Source organism: Mirounga angustirostris, unplaced genomic scaffold (genome assembly GCF_029215605.1).
Source record: "Mirounga angustirostris isolate CCGP_5_RB_7025 unplaced genomic scaffold, mMirAng1.0.hap1 SCAF_14, whole genome shotgun sequence".
Taxonomy (NCBI): domain Eukaryota; kingdom Metazoa; phylum Chordata; class Mammalia; order Carnivora; family Phocidae; genus Mirounga; species Mirounga angustirostris.
In genome coordinates this window covers 8838700-8851493 of record NW_026991722.1, presented here as the reverse complement: position 1 = coordinate 8851493, position 12794 = coordinate 8838700, and the positions used below count along the sequence as shown (strand labels likewise).

Below are 12794 nucleotides of genomic sequence, written 5' to 3'. Positions count from 1 at the left end.
GACGCTCAACCATCTGAGCCACCCAGGCGCCCCCCGATTTTAAAACCACTGCAAATTTCTTCCTCTTGCTACCATTCAACTTGCTCTTAGTTCCAATGAATCAGTGTCAGTATTTCTGCAGTAGCTACCATGTTAAAGACACCACATGTGTGTGTGTGTGTGTGTGTGTGTGTGTAACCAGCTCCCAGCAGTAGAAAAAGGCACCAGATATTTTATAACCTTTTCTGAAGACATTTATTTTCCTCACATTAACCACAAAGGTCTCTCTGGAAATGGCAACTACGTGCCCAACAGCTTCGGAGTTGTATCCTGGACTCCAGGAATCCGCTCAGTGAGAAGGCTGGTCATTTAACGTAAAGAAGGTACATACACATTCCTCTTCATATGACATTTTAAATATTTTTTTACTTTCTGGTTAGTATTAAGCCACATTAACTTAATAATTTCCCTCAGTTTATACACAATCTCCTCAGTTCTCAGAAAAGTAAAAGCAATTTTACTGCATAGGTTTTTCAACTCTACTATCCTCTGTGGCTCATGACTGTAACTCGAGAGCTATATAGGCACATTCACAGACAGCAAGTCACTTTGGACTGAGAGGACGGAAGAAGGCCTCCCAGAATAAAGGTGTTTGAGGCAGAAATTTATGCACGAGTAAGAATGAGGTAGTGTGAGCACTAGCAAGAAGCACCAGGGAAGCTTCCGTAATATTCAAAAAATAATGAGACCATCTGAAATGGAGAGAGTATTCTCCCATGTGTCACTGGAAAAGGGAAGGAAAGTGATCAAAACGGACTATTTTAGTCCTATTCCGTGTGTAGCGGTATACAGAATGGAGGGAGACGGTAACAGGAAGTGAAGAACCCACGTGGAAGTTAGAGCAGCAGCTGATACAGTGTCCTAAGGGCTGGTTTTAAGGATTTCTACTTTAATGACTGCTTTTGGCCTTAGTGAAAACACCTACGGAGTATGGAGCTCAAGAAGAGAACTAGAACTAAGTTTAAAGCTCAAACAAATTTCGGAGTGCCTCTGCTGTCAAGCTGACCGAGAGCTGAAGCAGATTCAGATCCAGTGACTGAAAAGGGCAGAAGGAGAAAAGAGACTCTGGAAACACTTTCAAGTCATGTCACTGAGGTAACAGATTCTGAATTCCAGTTAACTCACCATCACATAGAAATGAGTAGAGAAACTTAATTTCCACCTGAAGAATATATTTTCTCAATGTAAATACGGACTGGTTCTTATCTTTCAAATTAAAGATGCATTTTTACCTAATCCTTTGAAATATCATTTAACCTTCATTAGACATAAAGCAACTACACACCTACATATTCTCAATTATCAATGACACTAAGCAAACTGTCAAAACTCACCACAATAGTAGATTTGGCATCAAATGCTATTCTTTTCAATCTCTGCAAAATGCTATCACCTCCTTGGGCCTTAAGTTTAACAGGAAAAAAACAAAACAAAACAATTAAATTGTTATTTAAGTACCATGACTTCACTTTTCTGTTCTATAATTCTATAACTGCAGGTCAAGGGTTGACTCCAGGAGATTACAAAAAGCACCTGGAAGAGCAATGCAGTACATATTTACTGTTTTTTCTGTCTCACCTTCTGTCTGCTTTCCTGTGTGAAGAATTCAGTCTCCCTGTCATACTCCAAACAGCCTGGATGAGGCTGACCCACCAGTCCAGGCCTGCCTAATTTCGGAAGTCAGCTGAGCCTGTTAAACTAAAGTTGCAGCAGGGTATCTTTGCTATTGTGTAGGGAGAATCTCCCTAAGAATGAAGCCCCCCCCCCCGCCACACCCCACCCAAAAGTGCAGAAAGGCAGAGAAAAATCCCTGACGAAAATCTATCAAATCCTTGCATTTGGCCATCCCTGAGTCTGGCTCATTGCTTGAATTTCCAAACTATGTGAGGCTCTCTTTGTTGTCAAACAGTTTGAATTGGGTTTCACTAACTTACACATAGAAGAGTTCTCACTCATAGAGGTGAATTTTATTTCAATAAGTATTATTTTCACAAATATGAAATTCCTACTAAGCGACTGTTTCCAAAAAAGAAATGCTTGTTATTCTGTGAGCCAACTTTCAAATAAAGTTTGTAAAAGCTGAAACAAAACTCTCACAAAATAGTAATTTAACTTCATAAAAGCCAAGAAGTCTCATATTTTTTCGATTTATTCTAGTCTGTTGAAAGAAGAGGCATGCTGGCCACAATGTGCTGAGGTAACTTCATGGCCCTGTAATGTGGATTGCAACTCACAGTTTGAATTACACTGCAATAAGATTTATAGAAAAAAATGGAAAGTTAAGACTATCCATTATTTCTTTTAATTTAAATCCAATTAGCAAATATATAGTACATCATTGGTTTTTTGATGTAATGTTCAACGATTCATCAATTGCATATAACACCCAGTGCTCACCACATCACGTGCCCTCCTAAATGCCCATCCCCCAGTTACCCCATCCCCCCACCCACCTCCCTTTCTGCAACTCTCAGTTTGATTCCTGGAGTCAAGAGTCTCTCATGGTTTGTCTCCCTCTCTGATTTCTTCCCATTCAGTTTTCCCTCCCTTCCCCTGTGGTCCTCTGCACTACTTCTTATATTCCACATATGAGTGAAACCATATGATAACTGTCTTTCTCTGCTTGATTTATTTCACTGAGCATAAAACCTTCCAGTTCTATCCATGTCAATGTAAATGGTAGGTATTCACTCTTTCTCCATTCATTATTTCTGAGAAATATTTTATATAATTGGATTTGGAACTCTCCACTGAAGCTCAGATTCTCAGTACATTTCCTTATCTTTTAAGAAATGGTGGTCTTATTCACAGGTTTTCTTAAAAAAGCAATCTGAATAACTTAATCCAATGAGACTCTTTAACCCAGAAAGGTTAAGGGCCAGGAAGGTTCACTACTGGGATAGCTCTGCACACTGCAGACCTCTCAGCACCCACAGCCCAACTCCAAATGGCAACAACACCTCCCACTCACTGTGACAACCAAAAATGTCTTCCAAATAACCCTAAAAGAGACATTCCCACCCATGAGCAGCCTCTTCCACAGAAGAACCTTCTATGTCTGAGAATGTGGCTCTGTGATGTGAGAGAAGCAAGGTGGGGAGGACTGCCCCTCACCCCAGGTGATGACTCTTCCTTTCAGAATCAGAGGAAAAGAAGAAAGCTTGTTTCTCCTCGACCTCCTCCCATTGTTCCTTTGAAATGGAAGTGAACGACTCACCTCTACTGTGCCATCCAAGATGTTATTAATGAACTGTACCATGTCCTCGGTATTCTTGATCTGTCTATCTAGTAAAAAGTATTGTTGGTTTGAAGTATTCAGTACAACCACAGTTGGGACTTTCAGTTCACTGAAAACAGAAAAACAAAGAAATCAAAATACACATTAAACACAGAAATAACAAATATTCTGATATTCATTTATATCTAAGTAACTATAATCACAAAAGGAGGAAGCTGTATTAATAGCTTTGCCTCCCTATGCTTACATGAAGAAAATTTCAAATTGTGCATCACTTTAAGACATAGCTAAATTAAGATTATATGAAAAACATTTTGGGGCACCTGGGTGGCTCAGTCGGTTAAGCGTATGATTCTTGATTTCAGCTCAGGTTGTGATCTCAGGGTCATGAGATCGAGCTCTGTAAGGGGCACCTTGCTCAGAGGGGAGATTGCTGGAGATTCCCTCTCCCCTCCTCCCACCCTCCCTCCCATTTGCTCTCTTTAAAAAAAAAAAAAAAAAACAAAAGAAAACATTCTAATATGTAATATCAGACAGCTGAGTATTAATGATTAAACTAAAAATTATTATGTATGAAGTACCAATTTCTGGGCAATCTTATCCCTTGCCACCCAAATCCCACCAGTGTTGGTCACACAAACCCAGTCCAGTCAAGTGGCACTGAGGACAGGAGATAGGAAAGAGCAGGGTCTGTGGAGGCACACTGCTTGTGTTGAAGCCTGGGGCTTTCCCATAATCTGTTTTTTTAAGCGTAACGTTTTTCATGTGTAAATGGATACAAGGTGAGTAGTGGGAGGGTACCTATTTTGTTGTGAAAATTATGTGAGAAAACTCAAGTTATATATTCAGCACAGTACCTTGTGTTCAATAAATACTATTCCAAATTCTCTGAACTCCCACTATCCCACTACGTATTCCACCGCATCCTCAGGAAGTGCTTCACTGATTCGCTAGACATCAGTTTTCAGACAAAAAATGTTACTAATAGGTGTCATTTAATTGAAATAATTTTTTTTCCTTTCAAGGATAGGTTGTTGCATAATCATAAAAAGAAGGGGGTGCTTAATTCTGTATGTCACCTGCACACAGGTTTATGGTTATTGGTATGTTTATGTGAAAATATTATGCAAAAGGACAAAACTCTACAGTAGAAGCGATTCACACCACTGTATTATCACCACACAAGTAACGGAGTCCAGTAGATTGCTTTCTTGCTCATAATTCTCTACTCTCCCCAAGCCATGACCTTTTCCCAGTTAGGCAAAACACGCTCATGTGACTCATGATGTTGGGCTCAGCTGTGTGACTTGGCCAAAGGGAAGGTTAACAGACGTGACTCAAGCAGAGGCTTGAAATGTGCGTGCATGGCTAGGCTTGCCTTCCTGTGTTTCTGTGAGTGCCACACGACTCCCCAGGGAAATACCCTTCCAGGGCCAGGACACGCAAGACCGTGCAGACTGAACCTCCGTGGCAGTGTGGAGCCACATCTATCTGCCCAGTCAACGTCAGCCAAGCCCAGGTTAAGTGAGAGAGAATACATATTACAGCTTGACGTCACTGGGTATCAGGGTGGTTGATTATCCGGTATTGTTATTAGGCAAGAGTTAGCTGACTGTACAATTAAAAAAAAAATCTTAGCTTCACTCCTGTTCATAAAAAATACAAAAGACAACTTTTTGATTTATAGCAGTTTAGTTATTAGTTATAATGATGCATAAGTACCAAAAATCAGAATGGATCAGAACTTGGCCTGCCTATAAAAATACGTATTATAAGAAAGTTAAATACACAGTGGGACTAGAAACTATCTGTTGTGAAATAAATCAATTTGAATAATGATGGGAATGGAAAATATCATTTCATACTATTCCCTCTTAACTATATTCACAAAAACCCAAAACAAAACAATTTAACAGATTTAGGGTCTGACAGTACGCTATTTATTTTGAGATGATTTAAAAAACAGTGCTGCTGTATAACTATCTTACATAACATCATGTAATTTGCCCTAAGTTAAAAATACTTAGGCATCAATACCTATTAAATTCCACTAATTTCTCTGACAATATTAATGTCATGGAAGAGCTTTGGAGTGAGCAAGATCTGGATTTCAGAACTGGATCTCTTTAACTTACTTGTTGGACATCCTTTGGCATATTATTTAACTTCCTTGAGTTTCTTCTAAGAAATTTCAATTTCCTCATCTATATAAAATGGAAATAATAGTACTTACACCTTACTGAGTTACTGTAAAAGTTAAAAAATACCGATTGACCACTCAGTCCAGTGTCAGTCACAGAATTAAGTGTTCAATAAGGACTTTCAATTATCATCACATAACCATCATCATACGCTTTCTCTTCTTTCAAAAAAGAAAAAAAAAAGCAAGATATGAGTAACAAACAAACAAAACAACACAACAAGGTGTTGGCAGTAGAGATTACTGTTGTTCTCAGACCACAACTGTAGCTCAAAATTTCTGCTATCTCACAACTCACATTAACAATCATACTCATGAAGGAATATCCATCCATCCATCTGTACATATTCTGAATATTGCCCTGAATCAAGGAATTGTTTATTGGACCCAAATTGCTTTAGCCTCTTACAATGTTTTACTGAATATTGGCTTGCCTTGAAGGACATTATAAGAAATGGTTCTATCAAAGCCCCTAATATATATACTATAAAAATCTTACTAAAAACATATTTCTATTACAGAGTGTCCCCCTTTGTGAGATTCTATAGCATAACAATTTCTCTTAGGTTTCTACAAGGTCTGCCATACTCCTTATAACCAACAGTTATTTTACAGGCTACGGGAAATGTGTAAATAATGTTTTTCTACTTTGTTTCGAGTATTAAAAAATCAGGGCCCAAATTTTCAAGTACCTTTAATAATTACCTATAAATGATAAATACCTAAGATAATATAGATCCTTTATTTTATTTTCCTTTGTCTTGATTTCTTCGTTATAATCTGGTACTTTTTATCACTGGCAAAAACTCTCACATTCTTATTGGAATAAGAGGGATAATAAGTAAAAATGAATAAAGGTAACACTACTTTATAATTTTAAGCTTTCACCTGAAAATTATGAATGTTGTTTTGGGTTGTAAGCTTCATTTTTATTTCCCGTGTTCTTACTTGGAAAATGGAATAATACGCCGAAACACGAGTGAAGGCAACGGCTCCAACTCCGCTACTAAGCAAAGCTGGAGAATGCGAAACACAACGTCACGGTAACGTGAACTGGGACCTCAACGCTGTCGGACAAGGTCCCTTGTCGCTGGCGAGCTCCCCCATCTTCACGTCAGGGGCTGTTTCTAAGCTCCACACTCTCAAAGCCCCATCTTCCTACCACCTCTTGTGTGTCTGAAATAACGCCTCTGCATTCTTCTTCGAGGTAACCTCTCTGCATTACTGCCTCCTCTGGTAAGCATATTCCGATCCCTTCCAGCTTTGTGTGCACTGCGGGGGAGGTGGGAGCAGGCATGTTTCCAGAACTCTCTACTGTGAAGACCTTTTCATACAGTTCTGCAAGGACTATGCTGTCTTACCAGCAGACTCTAAGCATTTGAAGACAGGGACTCTACTTATTTTCTGTATCAACAGGACCAAACACAGTGTGTGGCATACAGGAAATACTAAATGTCTGCTGCATAGAGTAGGCTCTTACTTGAAATTAATTTACTGTAAGTGTGATAAATGTTTTCTAATAACTTTTTGAAGTGGCAAATCAGATTTTTATGTCATAAACATAACTGATAGAATTATTTTAAAATTGTATACTTTCCCTATAAAGTTATTTTTACTGTGTTAAAATAAATTCTTCTAGTATAGCAGCTAATTCTTCGATGTAAAAATTTCCTAAATTACATTTACTCATTGAAACTGAACTTTAGGTAAAGTGTGTGTTAAACAGAAACTATAAAATTTTTAAATTTTGAATGCTGTCTTCTTTCCAAAATACATGGAATTCAGAGTTAAATTTTTAACATGGAATTTTTTTTTAATATGGAGCAATATTAAAGTTCAGTGAGTTTCAAATTTATATTTAAAAACTAAAGTAAGATATTTGATGGGAGAATATCTGCGTCAGCATAGATGAAAAGTTCACTTTCTTCCCAGCTGGTAATGCTTTTAAAAGTGTCTCAGAAACAGAAATTTAAAAATTGACAGAATTGATAGCAAAATCATTTAATCATTTAAAACTTTACTTACTCCATCAGCAAGGTATTTATATAGTCATTTCCATCCATATGGCCAAACTGAATATCCCTACCCAACAACAATAACCAAAAGGAAAAAAGAGAGCAGTATTAGAGACGAAACAAGGTAAATATGTACCAAGAACTGAACTTCAGGGCTTGGTAAGCATGTAAACAGTGTAAACATTTAACATACAAATCACATAAGATAAATGTAGAAAAGAGTATGAATTCTACTGGCTTCTGAGATAAAATACAGAGTAGAATTAAATAAATTCTAAGATATTTCCGCTCTCTATTTAAAATGCAGAGCAATATAAGCATTTCTAATTAAAACACGCTTAAGAAAAATGACCCACTTTGTTTACAAAAGGACTAATAACATGCTCATACTATGTAACAGAAGAAATATAAATATATATCACCGATAAATCATTAGAAGACTCAGAATAAAAAGGGAATAATTAAAAAATATACCACATTTACAGACTGTCTCTTATGGCAGCAACAAACAGAATGATTTGGCACAAAGCAACAAGAACACTTATTTTTTATACCCAGTTATTCTCTGAATTCCTGTTATAATCATCATCTGTCTATATCTAAGTTGTGATTGCTCATTTAACTTTATCTCAAATGTATCAGTACTTGTTCATATTTCCTTACAACAAATGTATCCCAAATACCATCAAGAAGCAATTAGGATACAAGTTATAAAGGTTTTTTTTTACTTGTATTAGCAAGTCCAAACAATTCATACTGAAATGCAACATACTATAATTCATTTCAGTATCTTGATTCACCTTTGAAAGAATAAAATAGTACCACTTTTGCTTTACTAAATTACAAAATATAATTAAACAAAGATAAATGAATGTTCCTGAATGCAACCACCTACCTGTGGAACTGGTCTCTGTAATCTCTAGCAACTTCCTGAATAATTGACTTTAATCTGTGAAAGAATACATAAATATTTCATCTCTTCACTTCAAAAATATATTATCATTTTTCAATTATAATATCTGCTGCCTTATCTAATACAGTGGGAAAAATAAGAATACTACATCAAGTTTATCTGAGGCCACGTAAAGTCTGAATTAGATGGTATGTGAAGCTTAAAACTATTTCAAGACACTATACCTGGTATGTTCAATTGATGTATTTTTCTCATCAATAACTGCAATAGCCACAAGCTTTCCTGAAATTAAGAATGACATATCTAAATTCAATAGCCCTCATTATACAAACTTCTCAATTATTATTGTAGCTGTGAATTGGGAATTAGTAAGTAGTTTCTAGAATTTAATTCGTTATGCTACATGTTATGCACAGCAGAATGAATCAATGAATTAGTCAACTGGAAGTGACTAATCCTACCTCCCATCCCCCAAATGTAAATAACAGTAAATATTTAACAATTTATATACTCAAATTGTACTGTTTTCAGTACCCACAAACTGACTAAAATGAATACTTTGTCAAAATCTGACATTAAGAAATAAAATAAATTTATTTATTATTTATCATTAATGATAAAACAAATTTATTATTAATTACTGTAGCTCTAAAAGAATGACATATAACAAGAGAAGGATTTTTACATGCTATTCCCTTCAGTACCATGGGTCACATCACTACTTGCCAGTAATAATACACAAAACAAAACTGACTCAAATTTACTTAACCCTACACACAACATAAATCACATTCGTCTCTAACATCCTCTAGCAGACAGCATGACATAATATCCAGAGAACTGGTATTGGAATCAGAAGACCAGATGCTGCAGTTCAGTGTGTGTATTCTGTTCTAGGCCGGGGAAACACCTGTGAAGCACCACCACTTACTAGCTGTGGGACGGACCTGGAGAGTGATGAACACACACAGACAGCCCTGAACTCGTGGAAAGCACAGTCTAGTAGGGAAAACAACAGAAACACAAAAAGATCATTTACAACAAAGAAAAAATGTACGGTTAACAAGGAGAAGAGCTCTGAAGGAAAGGAAACAGGGATAAAAGAGTCCTACAGAGTAAATTAAGTAGTTTGAGGGGATCAGTAAAAGATTTTCTTAGGAAGCAATATTTGGTCTGAGTCTAATGGATGAACACAAATTAACTATCCACTTCCAGCTATAAAGGTGCATTGATGCCAGGTGCACAGTCTTTCTAAGAAACCGAGAAGTCAGTGTGGCTGGAGAAGGGAGAGTGAGGAAAGACCAGAGTGAGAGGAGACAGAGATTGAGGCGGGGTCAGAAGACGCAGGGACCCGCCGTCACCAGGACTTCCGAGAAAGACAAGAAGTGTCTGAAACCACGGAGAGCCAGGATCTCTGTACTTGTGTGGTGAGTCGCCAGGTGGGACAATGGGCAGGAACAGAGCCACAGACGCAAAGCGAACAAGGGCAATTATGTTGGATACAAAAAAATGAACTGTCCATAGTCAACTTCTTTCCAAATTAATCTGGGAGAAGAAACTATTTGAGTAGAGCCAGAGCTGCCTATTTTAATTACCTCAAGGTCATGCTATCTCCTATGATTACTGAACTGAAAGCAAAGCTACTATATTCCTACATTGTTCCCTTTTCCCTTCACACGAGTCTGAAAAAATCCAAAAGTAAACCCACAATCTTTGACAGTATCCACATCAACTTCCAGTACTGAGCTAACACACGCCTCCCTCTGTAAGGATAAACAAAGACAGAAATGTCACCAGACACAGAACATGAATAAGCAGGCTCTGGAGCCAGAACAAATATCCTAAGAGTTTGAAAATAACATGAGAACCTATTAGAACATTTCTAATTCGTATTATTAATCAGATTCAAAAGCAGGAAATCATGAAGAGGAAAATCTATGCACACTACTACTCATATATTAAAAAAAAAAAACCAAACCTTGAGTAAAATTTTCCCGTTTTTTTAAATCTAAAACTGTATTTCCCTTCCACTTATCATGAAGTTGTGAATGAAAACAAATATGGCAATAATATCCATGATTTATTTCTCATTTGTAATTCATTATAAATTTACAAAACACTTCCTCCTAAAACTTACATGGTTAGCTTCGTATAGTTTTGGTAGTTTACATCTACCTGAGACCCTCCAATCAGCTTCTTATAGCTTTCATTTATGCATCTGTAAATATATTTACTTTGCTTGTCATTTTCAATCTTGTGACTTTAAGAAACCATGCCAGTATGTTGTCCATATTTTCCTCACAACTAAAAAAAGCAGGCCTCAAAGGTGGTGATGAGTTGTATTCCAACTCCTACTACAAAATCAGCTCCTAATATAGCTTCCTGGTTATTTTTTCTCATTTCCTTATTATCCAGGCTCTGCTTTTCCTGTTGCTATCAGTTCTAACTAGTAAACCTTTTCTAACTCATCTTTGTTCCCCATACAAATGTTTGTTCTTTGTTAATATTGACCTATATTCTCATGAAGAAGAACTGGCATCCAAGTCTTAAAAAGGAAGGAAATTATGAAAGAGAGCTTAAAATTCATTTCCTACAGAATCACATTTAAGAAATCAATTAAGGAAAATTCTGCAGAGTGATGGAGGTTGTATATATGCTTGTTACCGGTGTCTCCAAGTTCATACAAGAGGAAGCCATCCATAGTAAGGTAGTTCTGAAACCTCTCCCTGTTGATCCAAGATGACAGATCACCATCCTCATACTCTTAAAAATAAAACAAAGCTAATAAGTTATATGTAAATAAAACTTTAAAATGTTTATAATGTTCTAATCTAGCTATACACGTATGAAATGCCTTGACCTAGAATCATAATCTTAAATTCATAAATTTAATTTTTAGGAATCTATTCTAAGCAAACAATGAGACATACAAAAGCATTAGTGGACAAAGCAAGCAAAAGATAAATAAATAAAAATAAAGGAAATAAGTGAAATACCCTAAACAGGAAATAATTTAAATAATTATGGTACATATTGAGAAAGACCATTTATAGTTTTTTTTTTTTTTTTTTTTAAAGATTTGATTTATTTATTTGACAGCGAGAGACACAGTGAGAGAGGGAACACAGCAGAGGGGAGTGGGAGAGGGAGAAGCAGGCCTCCCGCCGAGCAGGGAGCCCAATGCGGGGCTCGATCCCAGGACCTCGGGAACATGACCTGAGCCGAAGGCAGACGCTTAATGACTGAGCCACCCAGGCACCCCCATTTATAGGTTTTTAAAAAATTAATAATTAAGTGGTAAAAGCAGGTTGCAAAACATTATCACAGTATGACTGTAACTTTGTAAAACAGAAAGTATGAAGAAAAACTGACAGAATGATTAAATGAAGACATACACTCCTACTAAATGGTTATCCTGGGTTGATAGTTATCCTTGAATGATGGCAGTATGAATAACTTTTTATTATATTTTCTTTCCTGCTTTCTATTTTATGACATTTCTACCTCTTTTTACAACCCTTTCTTGTATGTAAAACACAACACACATAGAAAGCCGTAGTATTTTAACCTTTTTTCCAACATCAAATAATTCCCCTGCTAAGCAGACAGAAAACATTTGTAATATCAAGAGAAATATTATGTCCCAATTAGAAATACAATTCTGAAGGAACTGTGAATTATTATAACTGCACGAAAAGAAGCTGATGTAAAAGCCTACCAAAATGTTTGGCTGAAGACTGGATTTTAATTTCTTGAAAGATGTGCTTTGTCTGTCACTTGCATTGCTAAACAAAACATTTTCAAGTTATCAAACCTATAAAATAAGTGACAATGCAAATCTGAAAGTATTTATGGATTTGGACTTACACATTAGAAAAATAAACATAAAACTAGGAGTTGAGTACTGGGGCCACAATCTCCACTCCACTCCAGGTTAAAAGCAAATGTTTTAAGATTATACAAAGTGATACACCTGAAACTCATTAGAAAATAAACCATCCTCCTGAGCCCCTATCCCAAAGCTTCTAAACTTATTGACAACATTTAAATATTAGACTAGGCATTCAAGGTAAACTCTCTGTGTTATCTGAAGGCTTCAGGCAGGTCCTAAATACTAACTACTGCACGTTAGAAAATGATGACCTCTCCAACAGCGAAAGGTACTTATCCTATTCCTCCTGGTCACTCATGGGAGGCCACATTTGAAACATGGAGAGAAGAGAAGGGGCACTTTCTTAGCCATGATTATAGAACAGATTTACATCCAAACAGATTATGATCAGGCTTATTCCAAAAATAAAGTGGCTCCCTGAAGTATTAACAAACTCATACTAGAACTAGAACAAGAGATATGAAGGCTGACGCCTGATTATACTATTAACTATTTTA

At 36.6% G+C, this 12794-nt stretch overlaps 1 protein-coding gene across 4 annotated transcripts in view; it reads right to left on the bottom strand.

Annotated features, from left to right (window-relative positions):
- Positions 1–12794, bottom strand: part of TMX3 (thioredoxin related transmembrane protein 3) — a 59437-nt gene that overhangs the window by 19808 nt on the left and 26835 nt on the right. For 3 of the 4 annotated variants that reach the window (XM_054510269.2, XM_045886573.2, XM_045886574.3), the window contains 6 exons: positions 11070–11168; positions 8630–8687; positions 8388–8441; positions 7503–7559; positions 3257–3386; positions 1374–1442 (listed from right to left, as the gene is read on the bottom strand). In XM_054510269.2, coding sequence (XP_054366244.1) covers positions 1374–1442; positions 3257–3386; positions 7503–7559; positions 8388–8441; positions 8630–8687; positions 11070–11168 — 467 coding nt within the window. Of the gene's footprint in view, positions 1–1373; positions 1443–3256; positions 3387–5412; positions 5482–7502; positions 7560–8387; positions 8442–8629; positions 8688–11069; positions 11169–12794 lie in introns of those variants that run through there. The other variant, XR_006792908.3, reaches the window with a different exon arrangement.